This window comes from Gorilla gorilla, chromosome 3 (genome assembly GCF_029281585.2).
Source record: "Gorilla gorilla gorilla isolate KB3781 chromosome 3, NHGRI_mGorGor1-v2.1_pri, whole genome shotgun sequence".
Classification (NCBI taxonomy): Eukaryota; Metazoa; Chordata; class Mammalia; order Primates; family Hominidae; genus Gorilla; species Gorilla gorilla.
The window spans coordinates 113,397,489-113,424,614 of NC_073227.2; the positions used below are offsets into that span (position 1 = coordinate 113,397,489).

At 35.4% G+C, this 27,126-nt stretch overlaps 1 protein-coding gene across 1 annotated transcript in view; it reads left to right on the forward strand.

Annotated features, from left to right (window-relative positions):
* The window catches only part of GRID2 (glutamate ionotropic receptor delta type subunit 2), a 1,455,891-nt gene that overhangs the window by 779,790 nt on the left and 648,975 nt on the right, over positions 1-27,126 (forward strand). Inside the window, exon 3 of the mRNA XM_031010484.3 lies at positions 2,180-2,464. Within this exon, the coding sequence (XP_030866344.1) occupies positions 2,180-2,464 (285 nt within the window). The remainder of the gene's footprint in view (positions 1-2,179; positions 2,465-27,126) is intronic.

The following is a 27,126-nucleotide window of genomic DNA, read 5'->3' on the forward strand; positions in this document are numbered from 1 at the left end:
TATCTGCTTAGTTTGTGTTTAATAGGAAGTAACAGTGGGTTGGAAGAAACAAGATTTTATGCTAAAGCAAATGTATCTACTAAGCAAGATTAATATATGACTTTTCATTTTGGAATATATTCTTCTAAATCTGAAGATTAAAACAGACAATTTTCCTCTCATGTTACATGTGACAGAATATAATATTGAAAGTAAATTTTTCCCCAAATTTCAATGTTTATAACTGTATAAATTTTGTGGTAGAAGTACGTAAAATATTATATTTACTTAATTTCCTGTTAATTAGTGTAATCTAAAGATTGACTCCAACTGTGTACCCCTTAAGGCACTTTCTTATTTTGATTTTAAATGCTACAAACCAAAATCTCTTCTAAAAAGTGACTTACTATTTGCTTATATAAATCATTAATGGTCATATATACCAAAATAATGAAATAAAAATTTGACTACTCTTTTTGCATTAATTCATTGAAATTATAAGTATACACTTACATTATTTTCTATGAAAATTGAATTCATGAACATGACTAGAACATATGATTTTTGCTAAAATTAGACCTCACAATGTTATGGTCTAAGAAGCATCCGTCCGGGCCAGGCACGGTGGCTCACACCTGTAGTCTTATCACTTTGGGAGGCCGAGGCAGGTGGATCACAACATCAGGAGTTCCAGACCAGCCTGACCAACATGGTGAAACTCCGTCTCTACTAAAAACACACAAAAAAATCAGCTGGGCTTGGTGGCACAGGCCTGTAATCCCACCTACTCAGGAGGCTGAGGCAGGAGAATCACTTGAACCCAGGAGGCGGAAGTTGTTGTGAGCCAAGATCGCACCACTGCACTCCAGTCTGGGCAACAGAGGGAGACTCCATCTCAAAAAAAAAAAAAAAAAATCCTTGATGCTTTCACATTTATTGGAAATCAGTATAATCTCTTTCATGAGGCAATGCTTGAAAAATATGTCTCAAATAATTATTCATTATTTTGCATGTATTGGTTGGCTTAGCATTAATAAATTAATAATAAATTTGTTTGATGATGATATGCTTATCATTAGTACAGCACTTTTAAGCTTGCACTTTAAATCAGCCTTCATTAACTGGCCAGTTAATTATATACAAGAACTTACCATTAAGTTTTCCTTTAAGTTTTTAAAGAACTATATAAAACAATTTATAATAAATTTTGAATCTTAAGAATGTTATACCTAGAATGCCTAAAATCTAAAATAAGGCTGAACCAGTTGTAACAAATGAGCTTCTAAAATGAAAATAATTTTTTCATTGATTTCTTCACTGATTTTTGAATTTATTTTTAATTTTTTATCTTCAAAGATTGCCATTATGAAACATTACCTCTTCACTCTTTTTTTCTGTGTATACAATTTCTTTGCATTTATTTATAATTTATATTTGATCTAGTTTTAAGTACATTTTGAGGTATGCACATAGAAGAGTTAAAGTGAAATAAAAATAGATTGTAACCATATAATAGGAATTATAAATTGTTGATCTAGGAACCTGAATGAGACACTGGCTACAATGTAGTATTTGAATTGATTTGATTTGACCATAAGCTTTCTTACTGTCAAGGAAAATAACGAAAACATTTTGGTTTCTCCAGTTTATGGAAAGCGGCAATGTCATCAAGTTTTTAGATATCAGAATCGTTCTGTTTTCTGTGGCCAGAAATGCTTTCCTCCAAACCTTCATCTTTCTGTTTATTCACTGGTTTACATATTATCTACTTTTTGAAACCTTGTATTATGCCTTCAGTAGGGAATTATCTTTTCTCTGAATTATAAATTGATAATTACAAAAGTTTATCTACCACTAATTGAATATATATCACGTGAGAGGCAAATAACAGACACTGTTTTCTCTAATCCTCGCAATAATCCTGCAAGATTCATGCTATTTTACCCTCTTTACAGATGATGAAACCGAGCCAAGAGAAGCCAAGTGATTTGCACAAGGTCACATAGATAATAAGAGCAGAATTCTTGGAATACCAATAGCGCTTTGTAACTTGAGGATCTCCTCATATCGAATGTTCCTTTCTATAACATTTTCATAGCTATATAAAAAATCTGTAAGCTTTATCCATCCAGTGCTTCTCAAAAAGGGAAAAATATGTGAAACCCATTGACATTTTGAATATTACTGTGCTTTCTTGCAGCCTGTGAACTTATGAATCAAGGCATCTTGGCCCTGGTCAGCTCCATTGGCTGCACGTCAGCAGGATCCCTCCAGTCTTTGGCAGACGCCATGCATATCCCCCACCTCTTCATTCAGCGCTCAACAGCTGGGACCCCAAGGAGTGGCTGTGGACTCACCCGGAGCAACAGGAATGATGACTACACTCTCTCAGTTCGCCCACCTGTCTACTTGCATGATGTTATCCTAAGAGTGGTCACAGAGTATGCCTGGCAGAAATTCATTATATTCTATGATAGTGAATACGGTAAGTGTTTATAATTTGTGTAGGTTTTGTAAGCTGATATTTGCATGAGAAGCAATTTCATTAAATCTTAAAAGTTTCAAGGGTCTTACTCATTGTTATTTGTGGTTTTCTTGTCTTGTCATATTTTTCTTATAAACATAGCAGCAACTGAAAATTGTGTTAATGTATTTAAGTCCAACATTTTGGTATAAAGTCAACTTTAAATATAAATAACTGTACCTACTTAATGCTTAGTTTACAAATGTTTCTAGAGAGAATCTGATTCCAATACATCTTGATTTTTCAACTAATGGGAATTTGGTCATAAAAACAACACCGTCTTTCTTCCCTTTCAAAAAAATGTATACCTCTCTATAATGCAGAAGATCATATTGGATAACCTTAGAACACTGAAAATTTACCTCTTTCTGTTAATTGGCTAAATGAAATCTGACAAATCTTGCTTACACCCTTGTGTAGACTTTAATACCTACTCAGTACTTAACTCCTTGGAGTCACTAAAATTATATCACCATACAGTTCATATTATATGTTGTCTACAGTAGGAAGTCTCACAAAAGTACTAAGTAGTAAAAAAAATTCTTTAATCTTCCAAGGTAAAACACAAAGCATTGTCCGTAAATTTATCATAATTTGAGAATAAAATGCTTTGTCTCAGTATATTTACTGGTACTTCATTAACAACTAAACAAAATAATATTTTTGTTTACATTTATTTTTTCTGAATTTATCTACCTTTTTTCTAACTGACTGATCCCCAATATCTTAATCTATAGATTCCCTCTTATTTGTGGCAGAAATAAAATAGAGATGAGTATGACCAAATGAGGGGAAATGAACAGATCTTGATAAAGAATGCCTATTTTGAAACATGTGTTTTCTTAGAGGTTATGTCTTGAGAAGGAGTCTTGGAAAAATTTCCTGTTCAGTAGGAATGGGTTCAGTTTTTACAGTTTTCTGAAAAGAAAGTCAGAGAGGATTTCACTCTCTGTAGCATAACTTATTTTTCTTTGCAAATAAGTAAATAAACATCTTAAAAAATGCCTTCTTGTCCTAAGCTACCCAGCAATGTGAACAATATTGGAGAACAGTTACACAAGAGTCGGCCAGAAAGTGCCATCAATAGAATTGAGAACAAACAAGTTGGCAGAAATCTGGGAATCAACAAATAAGAAAGAGCTCCTGTGGACTCTCAGGGAGGGAGAGCAAGTGGCAGTTACATTTAGCCCTGAATATTCAATGGTTGCATGGGGTTTTGGCAGCCAGAGTCTTATTAAACTTGGTGGGTATGCTTCACCCAAAGTCTGTGGCACTCTCTGGAAACACACTCCTTTGTCTCCAAGACGGAAATCCTTATTTTTGTTGCTTAATTCACGTTATTAAGGGGTCACAGAACAAAGTCTAAGAGACTGAAATGAATAAAATAAACAAAAAGGATATTAAAAATAATTGGCTCATCAGTTAAAGAAAGGATTGAACTCAACACAAGCCTGAAATTCCCTGATAGGATTATTTAGTGAACATAATAAACTCTTTGGAATCAACATGCTGAATAACACTGTTGATTTTCTTACAGTCAGATTATTTGTGGCCTTTATAACTTAAATGGTATTTCCTTTTTTTACTTAAATGATATTCTTTTGACCTCTGATCAAACATATATTGAAATAATAAATTTAAAAACAGTAACTCTTTAAGGGGGGAGAACAATTTTCAGTTAGTACTATGAAAGTGATTTTTTTTTTTTTTTTTTTTTTTTTTTGAGTTGGAGTCTTCCTCTGTTGCCCAGGCTGGAGTGCAGTGTCACAATCTCGGCTCACTGCAACCTCCACCTCCTGGGTTCAAGAGAGTCTTCTGCCTCAGCCTCCCAAGTAGCTGGGACTACAGGCACGTGCCAACACACCTAGCTATTGTTTCTTTTCGTATTTTTAGTAGAGATGGGGTTTCCACGTGTTATCCAGGATGGTCTCGATCTCCTGACATCGTGATCCACCCACCTCGGCCTCCCAAAGTGCTGGGATTTAGAACAGAAAAGGAACTTTTGATTAAGGCATTTTCTCAACTTTAAAACAAGAATATTACTCTTTCATTATAAATGACCATGAAGAAAGAAAATTCCTTGTTTGTTTCCAAGTCCTACATATATTATAGTCAGGTAATTTGTATAAAAGAGGACATTTTTATTATGGGTGAGATAACTATATTTTGAAAATATATAATAAATAAATATATAGTCACAGAATCATTTATGCATATTTGAAATTTCTTATTCTTTTCTCCTGAGTTTTTATTTGAGTAAATAAGATGGAATAATTATGTAATATATGACTGGGTCATCTGTTAGATCTGAGGTTTGCTTTAGGAATTTTCTTTTATTTTTGGGATAAACTTGCTTTTTCACTTATTTAGCTTAATAATTTATGAAAAATATTTCTGCTTCTATCACTAACATTATTTCCAGTAATGCCCTTGTTTAATGAAAGAAAATTTCCCTTTAATACTTACAATTAATCTTGCAAGTAAAGCATTGGACTAGAGTCCAAAATAAACATCAAGCTATCCAAATACCTTGTACTTTGAAGAGTGCTACTTGTATTTACTTATCCATTCATCAGTGTCATCATTTTAAGTTCAAACATTGGAATTGTATGTGACTTTTATCTTGGTTATGAAGAATTGCTTTCATTAAGAAATGGATTAACTATGGATGGAATCTATGGATGGAATTAGGCAGCTTCCTGGGGCCAAATGTTATTGAAAATGTATTTTGTATAGAAAAAAATATATACTTTTTAAAAAGATTTAGACTTCTATATCAAGTTAATTAGAGAAACCTCCTTTTCAAAAGCAGTTAATTATAATTAAGGGCAAAATATAAATGTCTACTTTAAATTCCTTAACAAAGAAAATTGATATCTTTGCTTCTAAGTCAACAGATGAAAAGATGAAAAGAATGTGGAAATTTTATTTGAATGGATTGATTCAAGACACATTTTTAAATGCTTGAAAATAGGTTAGGAAGTGTTCAGCTTTTAAAAATATGTCCTTCTGGAAATATTGATTGCTCACTTGCTCAGTGCAATGCAAACTATGAGATAAAAAGTATTACAAAACATAGTCTTTAATAAGCTTACAATTAACAACTGATGTGTCTTTCTTAATAGAGAAAATAGTGGGTTAAGTGTTATGAATGATGTAAACTCAGTGCTACTGGTGTGTAAAGAAGTATTTAATTTTGGCACCAGTGATTGAAGAAGGCTTTATGGAATGACTTCACTCTTGATTATGGAAGTTAATAGTATTTCAAGAGGCAAAAATATGTGAGAAACAGCCCCCCTACCAATAGAAAGTGTGATCAAATATTGCAGCAATTAAGATATTAAAAATAATATCTCTGAGCATTTTAATTTGTCAGACACTAGAATGAGATATCATGTCATTTGATCTTCTCAGTAGCTCTGTGAAGTAAGAACTTTACTGTCACAATTTTACAAATAGGGAGACAGGAACAAGTGATAGGTAACTTGTTCATAAAAAAACATAACTAGGAAGTATCAGATCAGAGATTTAACGTCTGACAGAGCCTATGATCTTAATCATTTATCAGTATAAAGGGGTTGCAATAAACTATCACCCAAGAATGTAATAATAAGGGCTAATCTAATAGAGAACATTTACTATATCCAGCCTCTGTTCTAAGTGTTTTACATGTATTATCTCGTTTACTCCTCGTAATAGCCCTTTGTAGTAGTTATTATTATTATTATTATTATTTTTACAAATGAAAAAGCTGAGGTAGTGGGGGGTCAGGTAACTTCCAGTAAGTGGAGAAGCCCCAATTCAAATATGAATGATCTCTTCCTGTCCTTGCTTTCAGCCATGAAGGTATTTTAACATTATAGATATAAGAATAAGATTAATTTCCAACAGATTGTGAAATAAAAAATAAGTGTATAAATTACATAGAATCATTTTCATAAAGTGACTTCAAGCCCTCAGAATTCCAACATACTAATGCCAAGGGAAAATACTATATGTCAATTAGGAAGGTTTACTTATTATTGGAAGCATGGAAATGAGAAAGTCATTGGGACAAAACAGGCTGACCTATCTGTAACAGAAATAGCTGCCTCCTCCTTGTGGGCAAAAGTAGAAATTTTGCAGCCTCAAATAAATCATTTTTTTGTCGGATTAATGCTTCTGGCCCAGTAAAGGTTTATGCAGAAATTTGAGAAAGCCACCTGGCTTTTTAAGGTAAACTCTGATGGCTCTCAAACTTTGTTTACCTGCCTGGCTCAATAACTATTCTTTTTTCTTTGCAAATAGAATACCAAATTTGAGAGTGCAATATTCCTGGCTGAAAATCTATAGTCCCGGGATATCTTACAGCTAACTTTTGTGATGTAATGCTGTCAGAAATTGTAAAAGGTTGGGAATTTTATCCTATTTGAAAGCTAGCAAGTTAGCCTGCATCACTTTCATGGATGCTGGTGGAAAATACTAGGCTTTTAGATTGTATAGAGAGACTTTATTACTCATGGTACAGCAAGCAGCATGACCCTCATAGTAATGTCTGTTTCTGTTGCCCTCAAGTTCCACAAAGCAATGTGGAGCAGTTCAAGTGAATACCCTATGTGTAATGGGCTTGTATGGCAGCTGAGAAACCCTGAGCTTGGGGAATCCATGTGTCTTGTTCCCTAATAAGAACTCCTGTTTTCAAAATGTGTAGTAACACAGGAGACCTATGGAGAATTGTCTCCCAATAATGTAATAGTCACATTCTTTCTACAACGTTGTTGGCTAATAGTAAATTTCCCCCATGAGATTGCCACTCCTCTAGTTAATCTGAATGGTGGGGATTGGGATCAAATCCATTCAGTTTTTCTCATCTGTATTTATTTAAAGAGACTATAAACAGGACTTTAATGAGCAGGATTGATCCCAACCATGCCCACCAGGGTCCTGGACCCAGTCAGCTGAACAAATACTATGAACCACTGAAGTTTACTTTAAAAAGCCAGGCGGGTCTCTCCTTAAATTTCTGCATAAACCTTTCCACTTGGCGAGAAGCATTAATTTAGATACAAAAGGATTTATTTGTGGTTACAAAGATTCCACCATTGCCCATAGGCAAAACCTATCATCTATAAATACCCTGGCCAGTGAGTTGAAGCTGACCTGAATGAATTCCAGAGCTGAAGTGGTGCCATTGATTGCTTCAGTGAAATTCAGGGAAAAAATTTATAATGGATGAATCCCATAGTAGGATAAACTGCCCACAGGATTCACAGATATTGCTCCATGTAGCTCCCATAAATAAATAAAGGTAGCCTCACTTTGGAGAGATCTCATTAGTGTACTATATTATCTTCTGCTGATCTTTACTTAAACAATTGAAAATTTCTTATGGCTACCCTAATGTTCGAATCATGTGTCTTCAGAAGCGTGGTAATCTTCATACAAAAATTATAGTACTGGAAGTGGGCCTGGTTTGCCTGAGTTGGTGGAGGGAAGGGTTAGGCCCAATTTCAGGAACCCGCTGGGTGGAAGACAAACAAATATTACCTCCTATGTGACCTCCTCGCCCTCTGGTAATACCAGGTGTTCTCAATTAGTAGAATAATTCAGTCCAGTTCTTGTTTAAGAGAGACTTTGTGAGAGTAGTTGATTAGGTCCGTCCTCATTGTCTACTCCAGGGGTCAGCAAACTACTGTTGGGCTTGAAATCTCTTTTTGTAAACAAAATTCCATTGGAACTCAGCCATGTTCATTTATTTGCCTTTTGTTTGGCTGCTTTTAAGCTACAGTAGCAGAGTCCTGCACTTGTAACAAAAGCAATATAACCTAAATAACCCTGACATATTATTATCTAGCCCTTTAAGGATTGTTTACCAATCCTTGTTTTATGCCATCAGTTTAGTGGCTTTATTACCACCCGATGTAATGAGTGAGAATGGTGGTAGAGAAGGTATTTAGAGGTATTGACAAGCATTCTGCATAGGAGTGGCAGGTGCATCCTGTGCTATTTTCAGTAGACTTATTTCTAAGAATAAAAGAATGGCGATCAAGTCGTGAATAGAGCCATCTGGTAAGAAAAGGCAAGTCCAACAGTCAGTGAAGTTTAAGACACTTATCCTAGTTTGGATGTTCTGTACCAGAGAGTTTTCTTTCAAGGAGAATACTCCAGAAGTCATTTTGAAAGACAAATATCATTAACATCTGTCCTTTCCCCATAATTGTAAGGGTCTGTGAATGTTCCCTTCTCATTTGGTGCTTTCCCTCTACCTCCAGAAAATTGGTGTATTTCATCCTAATAACTGTGATGTCATCTTTTTTCTCAATTATTTCCTGTTTGCACATAGACTTTTCATAAAAAATAGTGCAAGAGCTACAAGGACATTTTTATAAAACTTACAGAGATTGATTGTGTCCCCCACTTTGGCCTGCATGAACAAGCTGTGTCCTCACAAAGTGCTCATTATCCTTATGATCCAGAATCATATCAATAAAACAAGAAACTCCAGGAGACTGAAACATAATTGAGTCCAAATCCCATAAGCTCCATTTAGGCAAGGCTGCCACACAGGCTGCTCTGGGGAAAAAGAAAGAAGTGTTTTGCCCAGAAAAGGTCAGAATGAAATTTTGAAATTAAAAGTAGGTGTAGGTAATCCCACACGACTTTCATGTTGATCATTGCACAGAAATCACCCAAGATGATATTATTTCTTTCTTGGAACATATTCATAAAGTGAACAAGCAGCCTCACTAAGGTATATGAGCCAGGAAAAGGTGAAGAAGATAAAGCTGGACATCTTTTGAAGTCAACATTTAAGGAGATTGTTTCAACACTCAACAACACTGGAAGTCTGTTGATGGTAGAGAGCAAGGAAGATACGCTGAGTTCCTTGACTACCAGGCCATTGTTGAGCATCTTTTGCATATATTTGTCAGGCTGCAAATGGTCCAGTGAGCTGAAAACGTGGCACAGATTAATTTTAAGAGCTTCTAAAGTAGTGCCTACATCAGCTGATCAGACTGGAACAATAATAACACGACCTAAAAAAGTATCTACAACACTTTCAGGCAGTCCTAAGAAGTGATCAGAGGCCAAAATAGTCAATGTGCTTGCAGTGGGAGTGTACAACCCTCTTTGGCTTTCCCTACTAGGATACAAGGGGTCAACTTTCAGCAGGAATCACAAGTATTGCATACAGTGCAGGCCCTGGTAACAGAAGTTATTTGCTTTGTGTCCCATCTGTGAATGGTAGACACGGTAAATGGTAGATCATGTCAGGCAGCAATGGTGGCAATCTGTGTGTCTGTCTCAATAATCAGCTTGAGTCCAGTTGATCTGATCAGTTAATGGACTTTCACTATGGGTTTCTCCATGAGTAACCCTGATGTAGTCTTGATATACTTCCACAATTCACAGCTCCAAAGAGTGGTATCTTTAATGTTACTACTCTGTAGTTCTCTAAGTGGCATACCAAACCACTAAGCTGTTGACAACAGATCAGCAGTCATAATGTGTATATATACATATATACATACATACACACATACACACACACACACACACACACACACACACACACACACATATATATATGTACCATGGAGGGGAGTATTGTACAGAGCTATGAGAACAGGCTTCGGTTCTGCCCACTTAGCAGAGTAAGCATGTCCATTTTCAGTACTGCATAGCAGGTGCTGAGCTTGAATGACCTAAGCAAACTACAACGAACACTTTCAGATTTCAGGTCAGCAAAGCCATCACCATTTGTTTATGGAACTTCTGCATCTCACGGCCCTATAGAGTCAGCACTTAGCTTCAGGAGGTAAAGTCTTCTAAAGGAAGAATTTCATTTTGATGTGCATGCTTGTTGGCCCCTGCACATATTACTAGTTGCTGAATTCGAAGTGACCCTCCTCAAGATAGGAATGTCAGGTCATTCATAGATCAGGCTTTCGGTTTCAGTTAAGAGTCCATTAGAAAGCTAATAGCTGCTTTTCAAAACGGATGTACCTGGTAGCCATATTTGGGGAGCACCAAGTCCATAATCCCAAGGTGAGTCTCTAGGAGGGGCTTTCTCTCTTCAGCAGAGGTCTCAACTGGCATAGTCATTAGTCAGAGTCAGAAATGCCCAGAGTCCAACATAGCGATAGGGATCTCTTTTTGGGGAGAGAAGAAGCATATCTCTCTGTGACATTATTCCCAATAAGGAAAATCTCCTTGAATATTTGTGAAGTAGGAAATTAGAAGCATGTAACACATGAATTCCAATTATATACTCAATGTAGGAAGCAACAACAGTATATTAAGTTGGTATAAAGGAACCCAGCTACATGTCACGTACCTTTCCCTCTCCCACTGAAACCCCCACCAAATAGTTGAATCTGAGCATTTTCCCCTCTTCCCCCAGGGCTGGATAGGTGCTATATCCGACAAAGCCATAGAAGTCTGAGTCCCTCCATTCCCCAGGGTTTCTCAGAATATTGATACGTGCCTAGGGTGTTTAGTCTCTCTTATGGCAAGAATCCTTCTTGTTAAGGCAGCTGATGCCAGGGAAAAGGGGAAAGGAGGGGAAGGGATTGTGGATCCAGAGACCTACTGTACAGCAATAAGCAAGGCACTTTCTGTTTCAAGTAGCTACTATCAAGTTCAACCAAGCAAATCTGGTTTTGGTCTACTCCAAGCTCTATATCTTCATGGGTGACACCATTTATTTCAGCTCAGACTGATTCTTTCACTTTTTATTTTTTTAACTTTGATAGTTGAAGGAATATCTCTGTATGAATATTATAGAAAAAAGGCCTTCCAATATTTCCAAGCGTTGAAGAATGATTGTGTTTGTGTTAAAACCTTGACTGGCACTTGCTTCAGGAAAAAAAAGGGTGTTTATTTGCTTTCTATTAAGGTTCTTTAAAAACTGGTTGGAATAAATGCTAGTTGAATTTATACTTCATGACTTGAAAAGCAAGCTGATTTTCATCCTGCCTTCTCAAGGAGTGCAGTATGTTTAAAATACTACTTTTGCCTGCTTTTTGATTTGCTATGAAAAAGATAAATAAGGACACCTGGAAAATTTTGAAATACATTTTATATGCATATGGAGATTAAAGCTAAGAGACTAAAAAAAAGTCATTCTTTATTTTGGTTAATTTTGTTTTGTTTTGTTTACTGTGGCACTCAGTCCAATATTCTCTCTGCATAGTTATAATGCAGCCTTGCTAATGTAACCAGAATAACTCTTCATTGATAATGATAAATTAACAGCTGAAAAAAATCAATACCATAAATAGGTAATATAATTTTAATGAAAGGCCACAATCTGAAGGCTGGATATTGAATTAGTATCTGGAGAGTGTGTGCATAGATGATTGGGGGAAGGAATCCTAAACATCAGTCTTCCTCACAGTTACATTTACATGCATGAGAAACAGGACTCCTACTTACACTAAGATTAAACCTAATTAGTATCTATGTAGAAAAGAGTGAAGATGGGAAAACAAAGATAAATGTGAAGAGAAAATGACTGATAATTAGCCAAAATTGAATTAAACACATCAATTCACTGAGCCCCAAGCATAAGTAACTACAAATAAATAAGCAAATTAATTAATTAATTAATCAAATTGATGTTGGTATTTGAAAAAAGAAAAGCTTAAATAGCAAGAAACTAAACTTCTACCTTTAGAATATAACAAAATAAGACTATATTAAACACAAAGTGTAAGAAAATAAAAATAAATGGAAATAAATAAAACAGAAAACAAAAGGAGAAAGTTAACAAAGTCTAAAATTATTAATTTTTAGGAAATATTTTGATAAACCACTAGCAAGACCATTTTTAATTTTTTTTTAAGATTATACTTCAAGTTCTGGGATACATGTGCAGAATTTGCAGGTTTGTTACACAGGTATACATGTATCATGGTGGTTTGTTGCACCCATCGACCCATCATCTACATTAGGTATTTCTCCTAATGCTATCCCTCCCCTAGCCCTCCACGCCCTGTCAGGCCCCGGTTTATGATGTTCCCCTCCTTGTGTCCATGTATTCTCATTGTTCAACTCCAGCAAGACCATTTTAAAAAAATACACACAGAAAACAAAATTTGCCAGTATCAGAAATTAAAAAGAATACATATCCTCCACACACAAAAAATATTCTACTGGAAATTCTAACACTGAAATAAAGCAAAGAATAAAACGCAAAGAATTTGAAAAGGAAGAAGCAAAAATGTCTTTATTTCTCAATACATAATAATGCACATAGAAAATCCTATGAAATCTAAAACTTTTAATTAGTAAGCTTATAGCCTATATTCGCAAGTAATTGTATTTCTTTATAATAGCAATAAAAAATTAAACCTGAAATAAAACATAACATCAAATACCCAGAAATAAATCTGCAAAATTTTGCAAGACATTTACGCTAAAAATGATGAAACGTTGACCAAGAGTATTTAAAGAAGAACTAAATAATGGAGAGATATATGTTCATGATTTTCAAATTTTAGTCTTAAGATATCCATTTTTCATAAATTGATTTATAGATTTAATAATCAAAAATCTTAAATTTTTAAATTGTTTTTAGAGCCTTTTGAAGAAATTGATAAGCTGATCCTAACATTGTGTAAATATCTTACATAGCCGCAACAATTGAAAGAGCAAAGAAAAAGATTGGATGAAATATTTTACCTGATTTCAAGGCTTTTTTGGTATTGGCATAAGGATTGACAAATAGATTCATGGGACATAATTAGGAGTCCAGAAATCAACCCACAGGCATAGAGTGGGGTTGATTATTAACCAACATGCCAATCCATTCAGTGGTGAAATGTTTAAGCAATATTGCTGAACCAATTGGGTCCCTGTATGGAATCAAAACAAAAATAACTTTTACTCTCATCTCTCACTACACACAAAAATTAATTCAAGATTTATCACATACTAAAACTAAAACCTTAGAATTAGAAATCTTTTAGAGGAAAACATAAGACATTATCTTCATAACTTCAGGATATATAAAGATTTCTTAGGTACCAAAAAGAACATTTTGGACTTTCTCAAAATTAAAACGTTCTGCTCGTTAACATACAACATTAAGAAATAGACAAACTACAAACTGTGCAATAAATTCTAAAACATAGATCCGAAAAACATATAAATATGTGAAATATGTAAAGTGTTCAAAGAATACACATATTTAAAAACTCTTAAAAAGCACCAGTATGAAACCAAAAACAATTTTAAATGGGTGAAAGCCTTGTCCAGACCATTCACATAAGAAGATATATAAATGGCAAATAAACTGTGCAACTTTATTAGTCCACAGAAAAATGCAAATTTAAATTATAAGGAGATGCCAATCTGCATCCACTAGATTGGCTGAAGGCAAAGACTGACAATACAATTGCACCTCTGATACTTTGCTGGTTGGAATGTAAAATATACAGCCACTTAGGAGAGCTGTTTGGCAATTTTTTGCCAAGTTAAATATCTACTTACCTTGTATACCCCACCCATTTCACTCCAGAAAAATGAGAATGTATAGCCACATGAATTCTTGTACAAGAATATTCATAGCAGCATTATTCCTCATATCCAAAACTGGAAGCAACTCTAATGCCCATCATTTTGAGAATGGTTAAATTAATTTTCGTACAGTAGAATACTATTGAGCAAAATAAGTAATGAACGATTGAAATATGAAGAAACACTGAGTTAAGTGAGAAAAGACTGACATTTATAAATGAGTAATACTGTATGTTTCCATATATTTTAAGTCCAGTAAATACAAAACTAAGCTATCGTGGTCAAAATCAGACAGTGGTCACATCTATGTGTCTGGGGTAGATTGTCTGGAAAGCCACACAAAATAACTTTTAGTGGTAATGGAAATATCCATTATCTTGTTTTGAGTGATAGTAACAGTGGAATACAATAAACAATCTATTAAGCATTTAAGATCTGTTTATTATATGTAAATTAAACGTCAATAAAAAAATTACAATACAGAACAACCCATCAAATATTTGAAGACAAAAAAGGTAAAGGAAAGGAAAAAGGAAAAAAAAAGCAATTTACAGAAATATCATAATTTTAAACTAAACACATTGAATCATGATGATTTAGAGATTACTGAGTCATAAAAAAAAAAAGGTGAGAATTTAATTTGGTGGCCACTGGGAACCCAAATTTGAAAGTATATTAGAATCTCTAGAAGAGCTTTTTAGTAATTGGAATGCCTGGGCCTCGTTCCAAAACCATTCAATCAAAATTTTGCAGGGTGCATAGCAACATATATATATATTTAAAACTCCACAGGTGCTTCTGATAAGCCAGCTTTGTTCCTTGATGAGGCATCTGGAAACAGCAAATTTCAACAGGTCTCTTCTTCCACATCTTTGATTGACAGTTCTGTTTCCCCTGCCAGAAAGACTCCAAGCGATGCAGAATTCGTTATTTTTTGATGCAGCTTTTTTCATTTTTAGACATTGGACATTTCTAGTTGTCAAAAAGTACATATGAAACTGAAAACACACACATTGATGAAAATGAGCCATTTTCTGGAATAATATTAAGTAATCTGTTTTGCTTATAGTCGTTTATCAATAAGTAAATAAAATGATACCTCTCTAAACTTACCCTAGATGTCTACTGCGTAAGCACCACAAGCAGTTTACCATTTTTGAATTTGATGTTAATTTCAGATACCTCACCTTTCTAAGTGGCTTTATCCCTTGCTATTCTAGTTTTCCCATCTCTCTGTATGAGAAGATAAGACCTGACATATTTACTGATTACAAAATATGCCACGTGTTGTCTTGTTGCTGTAGAGAGATGTGAGATATTTACCTCTTTTTAAAATACAAAGCACTTGTACTGTGTTTTCTTTATCATAATTTTTGCTTTTCAATTTTATGTTTTACCTTCATTGTGTTAATGATATTGACCAACCCTTCCAATTTTGCATTGTTCTCGATTGGCTTAACATGCTAGTCATGATTTCAACCAAATGCCTTCCAAGAGGAGGCATTGTCAAACAGGTGGATTATGGTATTGAAAGAGGCTCATTAAAGGCAATTGGCAGTCATTCCAGGCAGACTCACCATCAGAGAGGTCTAAGCAAAGAATTCAGACAGATATATCTGACAATGGCTAGATGTCATAATAAAAGAGTCTTGCAACTGAAATAATACAGAAACCAGAAAGTTATAAGAGGAGGTGCTCGTTAGAATAGAAAAATAGTAGGTAAATTGTTTTAATGGAATTATTCTCTTTTGAGAGTACTGATGAGAGAAACATTAAATTTCAGGGCTGGAAAAGCTGGGTAGAACTGATTTACTAGAATGAAGCAAACAGTAAGGTTGATAATGTGCTCTTCATCAAATGAGCTACTTGAGTTATTTAAGTTTCCTGGCCTAGTAACAATAACAACCCAATATTGGGATGGATATATTGGTGGATCTGTTAGAATGGATTCAGCTGTAGAGATTGGAGGGCTACTTCAATGACAGGGAGCTAAACAGTTTATTATGATAATGATGCAGGTACATGAACTTAATGAAAATAGTTATTCTCTTACTATATCCTCACCTCTACTTCTATTCATGTGTTGGCTTCATTCTCAGTCAAGTTAGCAGACCCTGGTGACCTAAAGCATATGATGACAGATGATTGTATTAAAGAAAGATCATTTCCTGTGTGTGTGTGTGTGTGTGTGTGTGTGTATGATATACATAGGGATTTTTATCCATACATCAAATACTACATGTTGTTTGGGTCCTTTTCCATTCTTAAACCAAATAATTTGGTCAAGTATATGGAGGGCTCCAAGTTACCACCCTGAGTTACATGATGACTCTTTGGTAGAAGGGTGAAGGGTAGGCATACATATACACATGTACCTCCTTTTTTGGTTTGAAAGCAATCTTACTTATAAGAAAAATTAAGGAAATTATAATTGTTTTATTATAATTCATTATTTTAAAATCCCTTTTAGAACATACCCTTTGAAAGTTTAGTTTATATTTATTTGTTTCATTTTGTTTTGGTCAGCTAAAAATTATTTTATGGTCTTAGCCTTTCTGTTATTTTTCTTATAGTTTCAGGATAGCCTTTACTATTCTACAACAAGGTTGGTGGTAACCTTATATAAATCTCCACTGTAATTTGTTAAACTAATTTTGAAAATCAGAGACCTAGATATGCATAATAAGTATTGACAAAATATCTTAGCATGGAAATGGCTGTATCCAGTATGCTGGGTAGATATGTACACTTTTTGTTACCCATATGCACAAAAACAAAGAAAAAAATCAATTTTATGGATGAATCAGAGGGTTATTTATGGGCTCCACTGCATACTGAAAACATTGATTTAATGTTTTCAAACTAGAGTCACTACATAGTCTAGTGATCTAAACTACTTAAGCACCACTCTTCACCGTATCACTCTTTACTTACAATTTAATTGCCATGTGTTCTTTTGAAATGAGCATTGAAGGACCATCCTCATGAATGCATTCCTAAGAATCACAATGTTTATTCTGTGTAGTCTTGATGTAGGTTTAATCAAGACCCTTGAAATGGACACATTCCTCTTAATTGATTGCAAATGTTTATGATTACCCAGAGAGTGTTTTCAAATGTCTGATGACTATAATATTACTGACTTTCTCTCTAGACAGTCTTAAAGCTGTTTATTGCTCATTTGGCTACTTTCCAGCTTTCAGTTGTCTCATTTACTTCAATGTGCATCAATAAGCATATAATTAATCCAAACATCTTATTGAACTATTTCCTTTGCATTAGTATATATGATGTTAAGTAAGTAAAATTTATATATTCTACTGCTTTGGATTTATTCATAAGTAAAATATTCTTAACAAATATTGATCAGCATCACTGTAAAGATGCCTCTTATACTGAAATATTATGATCTCATGCTCAGATCACAAGTTATTATCAAATAGAAATTCAATCTCAGTGATGGGCCACTGTTGCCAGATCGTGTCACCTCAGAAATCTAGTATAGCATATAATTATCTTTATTTTTTAAATACAAAGTAAAAATGCAGCACAAATGCCAACAAAATAATAAATGACTCAAATTCTTTTTGAAGTGAAGTTTTTTCTAAGCAAGATTTTTTAAATGGCTTATGGTTAAAAGTTTTATTTTCTTAGGAAGCAAGCCATTTATAAAGTATGTTTTGCTATTCACGTTGGGAAAAGTCTCTTCAGCTCAATGATGTATCTCACGTATCCAGCAGTATGACACACTCCTTCCTATTTTTAAAAAAAGCCCAAGGTTTCAAATATTAACTTTAATGCTTGGCATTCTGCCATAATTTCAGAAACACCAAGACTGGCTGAATACAGTACTGAAGCCTTTTTCTACTCCAAGTGAGGTCTTAAAATGTATTACATGATTAAAAAGATTAAATGTGCCTAATCTACACAGAGGAGGAAGAAATGAGTAGAGGAAAAAAATAAGACACAAAAACTTAGTGACATATCTCTTTTCCTGTTGAATTCAATATTTTAAAAGTGATATTTCAAAACAAAATCAGACTGAGAATTACTATTTTATGTATTCCAGAGAATGCCACTAAATTTTGTTAAATTGCAACTGTAGTTTGGAAAATGAGTAGTATTGCAGGATACCTCTATCTGTAATACGGTTTGTGGTATCATCAGATGGTATAGATAATATACTCCATGAGGGCAAGAATTGTTTTTTGTTCTGCTCAACATTCTCTTCCAAGTACCTCTCACAGTGCTTGGCACATGGTAAGCAAAGACTTGAAAGAGATTTATTTGTTTTGTTTATGTTTATTAAATTTTTAACATTGATACATATGACATGTACATATCATATTTTCAGGATACATATGATAATTTGATAAATTCATGTAATCAAATCAGGGTAGTTGGGATATCCATCACCTTAAATATTTATCTTTGCAATAGCAGCATTTGAATTATTTTCTTTTAGCTATTTTGAAATGTACAATCAATTGATCTTAACTATAGTCATCCTACTGATTTATTGAACACCAGGTCTTATTTCTTCTAAGGGTATATTTTTACCCATTAATAAACCTCTTTCCATTCCCTTAACCCCTCTACCCTTCTTGGCCCCTGGTCATCACCAGTCTGCTCTCTATCTTCATGAATTTCACTTTTATATGTTGAGAAATATCTACTTGGATGCTGACCACTGGTATGGAATGAGCAATAGTATGTCATATTTCTGATTAAAAGCCTTTTTTGGGGTCAGTTTAGAAATATACATTAAATTCTAATATTTCCTAGGATTTTTTCTACCCTAATCTACTTTAATATAAACCATTTTAGTAGAGAGATTAAAATTAATCTTACTTTACAGATGATAGTAAAGTCATTATTTTATGTGATTTAATAAAATGAATCATTAAGCTTCAATCAGCCACTACCTCTTGGAGGATTGTTGTGGGAAACTGGCCTAAAAAAAGTAACACAATACAGATATCTGAGAAATTGATGGTTGCTAGAATGTTATAGACATCAACTTTTAGTTCCTATCAATATTTTATTCCATTTTCCTATTAAACAATGGCAGAAGAAAATCAAGATAAATGTTGTTATTAGCATTATCACATTAAAATATCATTTCCTGTTTAAATGTTAATTTCTTCCACTAAACTGGAAGCACCTCAAAGACAGGAACTGAGCCTTCATCTTCCTTATCAAAGTATCATATGTTTGCTTTAAAAAAAAAAAAGTATTAATCAAGACCCTTTCTCTTACAAATAGCAGAAGTTTACTTCAAAATAGCTTTTTTAAAATTGACACATGTAGTTTGAAAGTCTAGGGAACAGCTGCCTTGCCTCCGTTTCACTTTAGTTACTTTCACACTAGACATGTTGGCTCCTGCAATCGCGAAACTACTGCATTGGGACAACTTGTGATACACGAGAAAGACCACTTCTGATTATCCATATTTCACATTTCAGTCTTCACTGTAATTTGTTAAACTGTTTCTGAAAATTAGAGACCTAGATATGCATAATAAGTATTGACAAAATATCTTAGCATGGAAATGACTAAATCCAGTATGCTAGGTAGATATGTACACATTTGTTACCCATATGCACAAAAACAAAGAAAAAATCAACTTTAGGGATGAATCAGAGGGTTATTTATGGGCTTCACTGCATACTGAAAACATTGATTTAATGTTTTCAAAGTAGAGTCAGTACTATCCCTTAAAAAATTACTTAGGCCAGAGGACATGGAGAGTTCGAACTAACCAGCCCAGGACACATGACCATCCAGCAATGCAACCTAGAGAGTTGGGCACGTGTAGAAAACAAGGGAGGCATCCAGATTTATTTCTTAAATGAAAAGTGGCATCTCGTTGTTTGAATAAAGGAAAATAAATATTGGGAAGATTAAAAATAAAAGACATCAACTACTTAGCCACCAGTATAACCCTGTTAACTTAGAACTACGATTCTAAGTTAACAGGGTTATACTGGTGGCTAAGTAAGAATCCAAACCTAGTTTTCTTACACCAGATGCAGTGTGTTTTCCCCTAGATAAAGTTGTTTTCTAAATGAAAGATGGAAATGTTGACTGCAAATGATTTATAAAGGCTTTACATATCATCAAAGCACACTGAAGACCAAAACAGTAACTTTTGACTTGATAAATGTAAGGAAACATTCAGGATGAACTCTGCCCTGTGCCACCGAAATCCCCCTTCAAAACTGAAGGCTGTCTTCTCCCAAATGCCGAAAGGGCTTGCCGCTGACTACCTTCCTTATGAATTACCCTCAGCTTAGGAGAACCACCTCACCAAAGGACTCACAGGGGTGTAAAATTCCTCCTTCCACTAGCGCTAACTTGGGATAACTCTGAAGACCATCCCACTTCCAGAGCTCCCTGCAGGTCTTCGCTGAGACTGCATCGTAGCCTCCCTCTGCTGGCTCTTTCTTGCTCCCTTCCCTTGTGGCACGGTTTTATTCCCGAGAGCAGTCCCTGATAGCCTCTCTAGTCTCCAGTCTGTACCCCAGAGTCGGCTTCCTGGGAACCTAACCTTCTACAGTTAATCTGCTTTTCTTAGGCCTGAAGGACAATTAAATAGTAACTAAAACAATGAAAGGTTTTCAGGGCAAGTATTTATGTGTTTGCTATCTTTTTATCTAAAATTTTCCTCTATTTTTAAACAAAACCTCACATTACTTTTTAGCATGGAAATGTTTATACCTTACCCTCTTATACAGTCTGGATAAGAAAAAAATCACTAACATCAGGGACGATATGCTTATCCAGGTTCTCCAATAACTACTTTTAAGGGAGGCAAGCAGAGTTGACTAAGAGATTATAATCTTGGCAGTGTGCAGAATGTTTTCAGTGTGTGCATTTACTGAGAGGAGAGAGAATTCATAATCTTTGATTTTCTCAAAAGAGTCTGTAACACAAAGAAGTTTAAGAAATTGGAGCACTGGTTCCCAAATAGTCTCTTAAGAAGCATCAAGTGAGAGAAAATCCCTTGTTTTTTGTTTGTTTGTTTGTTTTTTTCCTGAGTGTTTCTGATCCCATAGAAATGGGGTTGAGCAAAAATCTTCATTTTTCTTTTAAGTTTCAGCTTTTACTTTAGGTACAAGGGGTGTGTGTGTAGGTGTGTTACATGGGTATATTGCACCCAGGAAGTAAGCATAGTACCCAATTCATTTTTCAGCCCCCAACTTTCTCTCCCCCGGCTAGTAGTCTTTGGTGTCTATTGTTCCCATGTTTATCTCCAAGTGTAGTGTAATGTTTAGCTTCTGCTTATTAGTGAGAACAAATGGTATTTGGACAAGTTTTCCAGATGACTCCAAAATAAAACTCAGTGGATTACAATTTGGAAAAATACAGACTTATGGAGGAAAATATAGTTCTATGTTAGTTTCTATTGCTGGTGTATCAAATTACCACAAATTTAGAGGCTTAAACAATACAAGTTATTAATAGTATTTTTTTGTTTTATTATGATTATACTTTAAGTTTTAGGGTACATATGCACAATGTGCAGGTTTGTTACACATGTATACACGTGCCATGCTGGTGTGCTGCACCCATTAACTCGTCATTTAGCATTAGGTATATCTCCTAATGCTATCCCTCCCCACTCCCCCCACCCCACAACAGTCCCCAGAGTGTGATGTTCCCCTTCCTGTGTCCATGTGTTCTCATTGTTCAATTCCCACCTATGAGTGAGAACATGCAGTGTTTGGCTTTTTGTCCTTGCAATAGTTTACTGAGAATGATGATTTCCAATTTCATCCATGTCCCTACAAAGGACATGAACTCTTCATTTTTTATGGCTGCGTAGTATTCCGTGGTGTATATGTGCCACATTTTCTTAATCCAGTCTATCATTGTTGGACATTTGGGTTGGTTCCAAGTCTTTGCTATTGTGAATAGTGCTGTGATAAACATACGTGTGCATGTGTCTTTATAGCTGCATGATTTACAGTCCTTTGGGTATATACCCAGTAATGGGATGGCTGGGTCAAATGGTATTTCTAGTTCTAGATCCCTGAGGAATCGCCACACTGACTTCCACAATGGTTGAACTAGTTGACAGTCCCACCAACAGTGTAAAAGTGTTCCTATTTCTCCACATCCTCTCCAGCACCTGTTGTTTCCTGACTTTTTAATGATGGCCATTCTAACTGGTGTGAGATGGTATCTCATTGTGGTTTTGATTTGCATTTCTCTGATGGCCAGTGATGATGAGCATTTTTTCATGTGTCTGTTGGCTGCATAAATGTCTTCTTTTGAGAAGTATCTGTTCATATCCTTCGCCCACTTTTTGATGGGGTTGTTTGTTTTTTTCTTGTAAATTTGTTTGAGTTCATTGTAGATTCTGGATATTAGCCCTTTGTCAGATGAGTAGGTTGCAAAAATTTTCTCCCATTTTGTAGGTTGCCTGTTCACTCTGATGGTAGTTTCTTTTGCTGTGCAGAAGCTCTTTAGTTTAATTAGACCCCATTTGTCAATTTTGTCTTTTGTTGCCATTGCTTTTGGTGTTTTAGACATGAAGTCCTTGCCCATGCCTATGTCCTGAATGGTAATGCCTAGGTTTTCTTCTAGGGTTTTTATGGTTTTAGGTCTAACGTTTAAGTCTTTAATCCATCTTGAATTAATTTTTGTATAAGGTGTAAGGAAGGGATCCAGTTTCAGCTTTCTACATATGGCTAGCCAGTATTTTTTAGATTACAAGTCTGAAATGGAATCTCAGTGGGCTATAATCAGTGTCAGCAATGCTGTGTTCTCTGGTGGCTCTAGGGAAGAGTCAATTTCCTTGCCTTTTCCACCTTCTAGAAACAACCCACCTTTCTTCACTCAAGATCTCTTTCCCCCATCTTCAAAGCCAGCAGTCTTGCATCTCTCTGAAGATGCTGAGTCTCAACACATTCTTCAGGAGTTAGACCTCCCTTTGATGCTCCTGTTCTGTCTCCCTCTTCCAATTTTAAAGACTGTGATTACACTAGAGCCACCCAAATAATATGGGATAATCTCCCTATTTTAAGATCAGACAATTAACAGCTTTAATTCTATCTGCAGCCTTAATTTGTCTTTGTTGTGTAATCTAGTATATTCACAGATTACAGGGATTAACATGTGAGCATTTTGGGGAGACCAATATTCTGCCTACCACAAGTTCCTTTATAGTGCCATGGAAAAAACATCTTCCCCCTCCCCCAGTCTTATGTTTAATAACTCAATTAATCAGCCTTCCACCACCTGTTGTTATGTAATTATCTGGTCAGTAGCATAAATTACTGGAAACTACAGAAACTTCTTTTAGCTTTCTGTTATCCATAAATAGCATCTAGTCACACCCACTCACCTGGAAGCACCTTGAGGTCAGGAACCATATATTCTTTATTTTGGAAACACAGATAACTCATCTCATTGGCTGCCAGCTAATCAGCAAACAGATAATGTGGCTGAATGATTGTGATGTGTGATGATGTTTGTGTTCATTGAACAAAACCAAAGGCTTACTCTCTTTTATTTTTTATTTTTTTGACATGGAGTCCCCCTCTGTTGCCCAGGTTGGAATGCAGTGGTGCCATCTCGGCTCACTGCAACCTCTGCCTCCTGGGTTCAAGCGATTTTCCTGTTTCAGCCTCCTAGGTAGCTGGGACGACGAGCATGCACCACCACACCCAGCTAATTTTTTGTATTTTTAGTAGAAATGGGGTTTCACCATATTAGCCAGGCTGGTCTGAAACTCCTGACCTCAGGCAATCCACCTGCCTCGGCCTCCCAAAGTGCTGGGATTACAGGCATAAGCCACTGCGCCCAGACTACTCTCTGTTTTAATGACTCTTACACAGAGCAGCTCATAAAGAGCATGGCTCTGAATCTTCTCTCATTGAACTTACCAATTGCCACATATCATGGGTATTTGGTGTCATTTCCTCAAATAAGCAAAACTATTTATGCTTAACTCCTGCATTCCATGAGTCTACCTTGTAATTTATGCTTGCCATTTTGGGTAGCCAGCCATCAGTAAAATTTAGGCAATCTGGCCTATTGGTGGGAAGAATGGTGGTCTCTTAACAAATAGTCATGTTCTGTTACTAACAATAAAGGCATTACAATATGTTAGACCCTACACTAGATTTTGTATATACACAGAAAACACACACAGACACTTTTGCAAAATCAATCTTTGAAGACTTCTATAAGATAAATATTTTTTTCTGGGAGTGGTGGCTTATGCCTGTAATCCAAGCACTTTGGGAGGCCGAGGCAGGTGGATCGCTTGAGCTCAGCAGTTCAAATCAGCCTGGCCAACATGGCAAAACCCTGTCTCTACCGAAAATACAAAAGTTAGCCTGGCATGGAGGTGTGCACCTGCAGTCTCGGCTACTCAGGAGGCTGAGGTGGGAGGATCGCTTAAGCCTGCGAGGTGAAGGTTGCAATGAGCTGATGCCATGCCACTACACTCCAACCGGGGTAATAGAGTGGGACCCTGTCTCAAAAATAAATATAAACAAATAAACTCTTCATTTACAGTTGAGGAGAAATTTTCAAAAAATGTTACCGTCACATATCTAAGAAGTGACAACCAGAATTCCAGTGTTAGGAAACAGAGGGGTTATAGTGGTCTTTTGTCACATCACTTTTCAGTATACGTATCACTCTGGTCAAAAATTAAAGCTAAAAAACGTTATATAGTTTCAAATTAAGGATAATTAATTTACTAGATCAATTTATTTATTAAAAAAATTTTTTTGAGGGGGCATCTCACTCTGTCGCCCATGTTGGAGTGCAGTGACACAATCTCAGCTCACTGCAACCTCCACTTCCCAGGTTCAAGAGATTTTCTTGCCTCAGCCTGGGCAAGTATTTTTAGTAGAGACGAGGTTTACCATGTTGGCCAGGCTGGTCTCGTACTCCTGGCCTCAAGTAATCCACCCACCTCAGCCTCCCAAAGTGCTGGGGTTTCAGACATGAGCCAGCACACCCAGCCCCAATTTAAAACATGCAATCAAACACGTCACTTCCAGACTTAAACTGCTTTTCATTCTGCTCACATATCCAGTCATCCACTTAAGGCAGATCCTCTACTTGAAACTTTCAATAGATTAAAGCTGTATTTTGAATAAAATTAAAACCTCTTCCTGTGTCTCACAGAGATCTACATAACCTGACTCTTCCTCTCCATCCAGCTTCATGTCTCACTAGCTAGGCTGCAACCACAGTGGTCTCCTGTAGATTTTTGATCCACAGGATCTTTAATGTCCTGGGCATTTTCTGAGCTGTTGCCTTTTCTCCTTATCTATTTGCTTGGATAATGTCTTCTTATCTTTTACCTCAGAGTTTAAATACTAGTTTTGCAGAGAAACCTTCCTCTAAGTAAAATATATCCTCCTCCTCACCCTATTATCATCTACCAATGCATTCATTGTTTTCTTCCAAACACTTAGTGTGCTTTGTGGTTTTAGTTTGTTTACTTGTTTATTGTCTGTTTTAATGTTTGAATGGGTATTCATTGATGTGCTCCTAGCTCCTAGCATTGTGTCTAATATTCAACAAATGTTTTTGGAGAACAAGTTTTTTCTCAAAGTGAAAATGTAAACTAGTACTGGTATTTTATTTTTGTAATCAGAAGATTTCACAGAGAATAAGTAATCTGAAACTTTATTCTCTAGTCATGCTCTGTTTTCTGAGCATCTTGGATCTATTTCAATGTTACTTTTGTTTTGTTTGCCTTGTATTCAGATGTACAATTTAAGTAACTCAAATAAAGAAAAACTTACAATTTGAAATCAATAATCTGCTCTGTCTGCTCTGACATGTATTTTTTTTTTCTTTTTTTTTTGAGACGGAGTCTCACTCTGTCACCCAGGCTGGAGTGCAGTGGCATGATCTCGGTTCACTGCAACCTCCACCTCCCGGGTTCAAGCGATTCTTCTGCCTCAGCCTCCCAAGTAGCTGGGACTACAGGCGTGTGCCACCACACCTGACTAATTTTCGTATTTTTAGTAGAGATGGGGTTTCACCATATTGGCCAGGCTGGTCTCAAACTCCTGACCTCATGATCTGCCCCCCTCGGCCTCCCAAAGTGCTGGGATTACAGGTGTGAGCCACCACAATGGGCCTCTGACATGTATTCTAAAGGTATATTGGTTCTGGGGTGAGGCCCAAGCTTGTGTATTTTTGATAAGTTTCTCAGATGATTCTGATTCACATCAAAGTTTAAGAACATCTGCTTAGCATGTACATAGTCTTGTTATTGTACCTCTACCAGTGTCAACCAAATTCCATCAAATTTAACCCTTTGCTTAATTCATGGTTCAGAGTCTTACACCTTTATGTACATTCTGACTTGGATATTGAATGAATACATAACACCTTTATTATTCCACCTCTTTTATCTCATCCTCTGCCCTAGCTGAGGATTTTATTCTTTTAACCTGCTTTGATGGTAACATCCTGAGTTTACCACATAATTAATGATAGGAAATGTAAGATAGAGTTTATACAGTATATATGTTGTAAAGATTTTTAAAGTCATCAGATAAGTAAACATATAATATTTACAACTATTTTGAAATGAAAGCAATCAGAAGAAGAAAGCAAAATTGTTATTTTAGTCAATTTGTAACCTTGCATATATAAATGTTTATAAGAGTAAATGTAGTTTCTAAATTTTTGGCTATTTGTTTTCCTGTTCTGTGGATTTACTTACTGCTTTTTCTGGTTTGTATGTTGAAAAATACATAAATTAACTATTACCTTGAGAGGCAAATTTTACTTGCAGGGAAGCACACACTATTAAGGATTTTGAGATCTAGTCTATTCATAAGTTCCCTACAATCCCATTTACTTGTTTCTCTAGTATTTGCCCTTTAAATATTTTATTCTTTGGATATATAATGAAAAATATAGTTCATGATATAGTAAAAGAAAATCTACTATATTAAGATTATAGCATAATCTATATTAAGCTTGTATTGTGCCAGATACTTATTTCAGATATCTTCTTCTATAAACAAGCAATCTGATACTAAGAAGAAATATTTGTGATATTTCAGACATTTATTGTTACTTAAATACACATGAAAGTACAAATGATAAACTCTTTAGATTGAATTTTACTT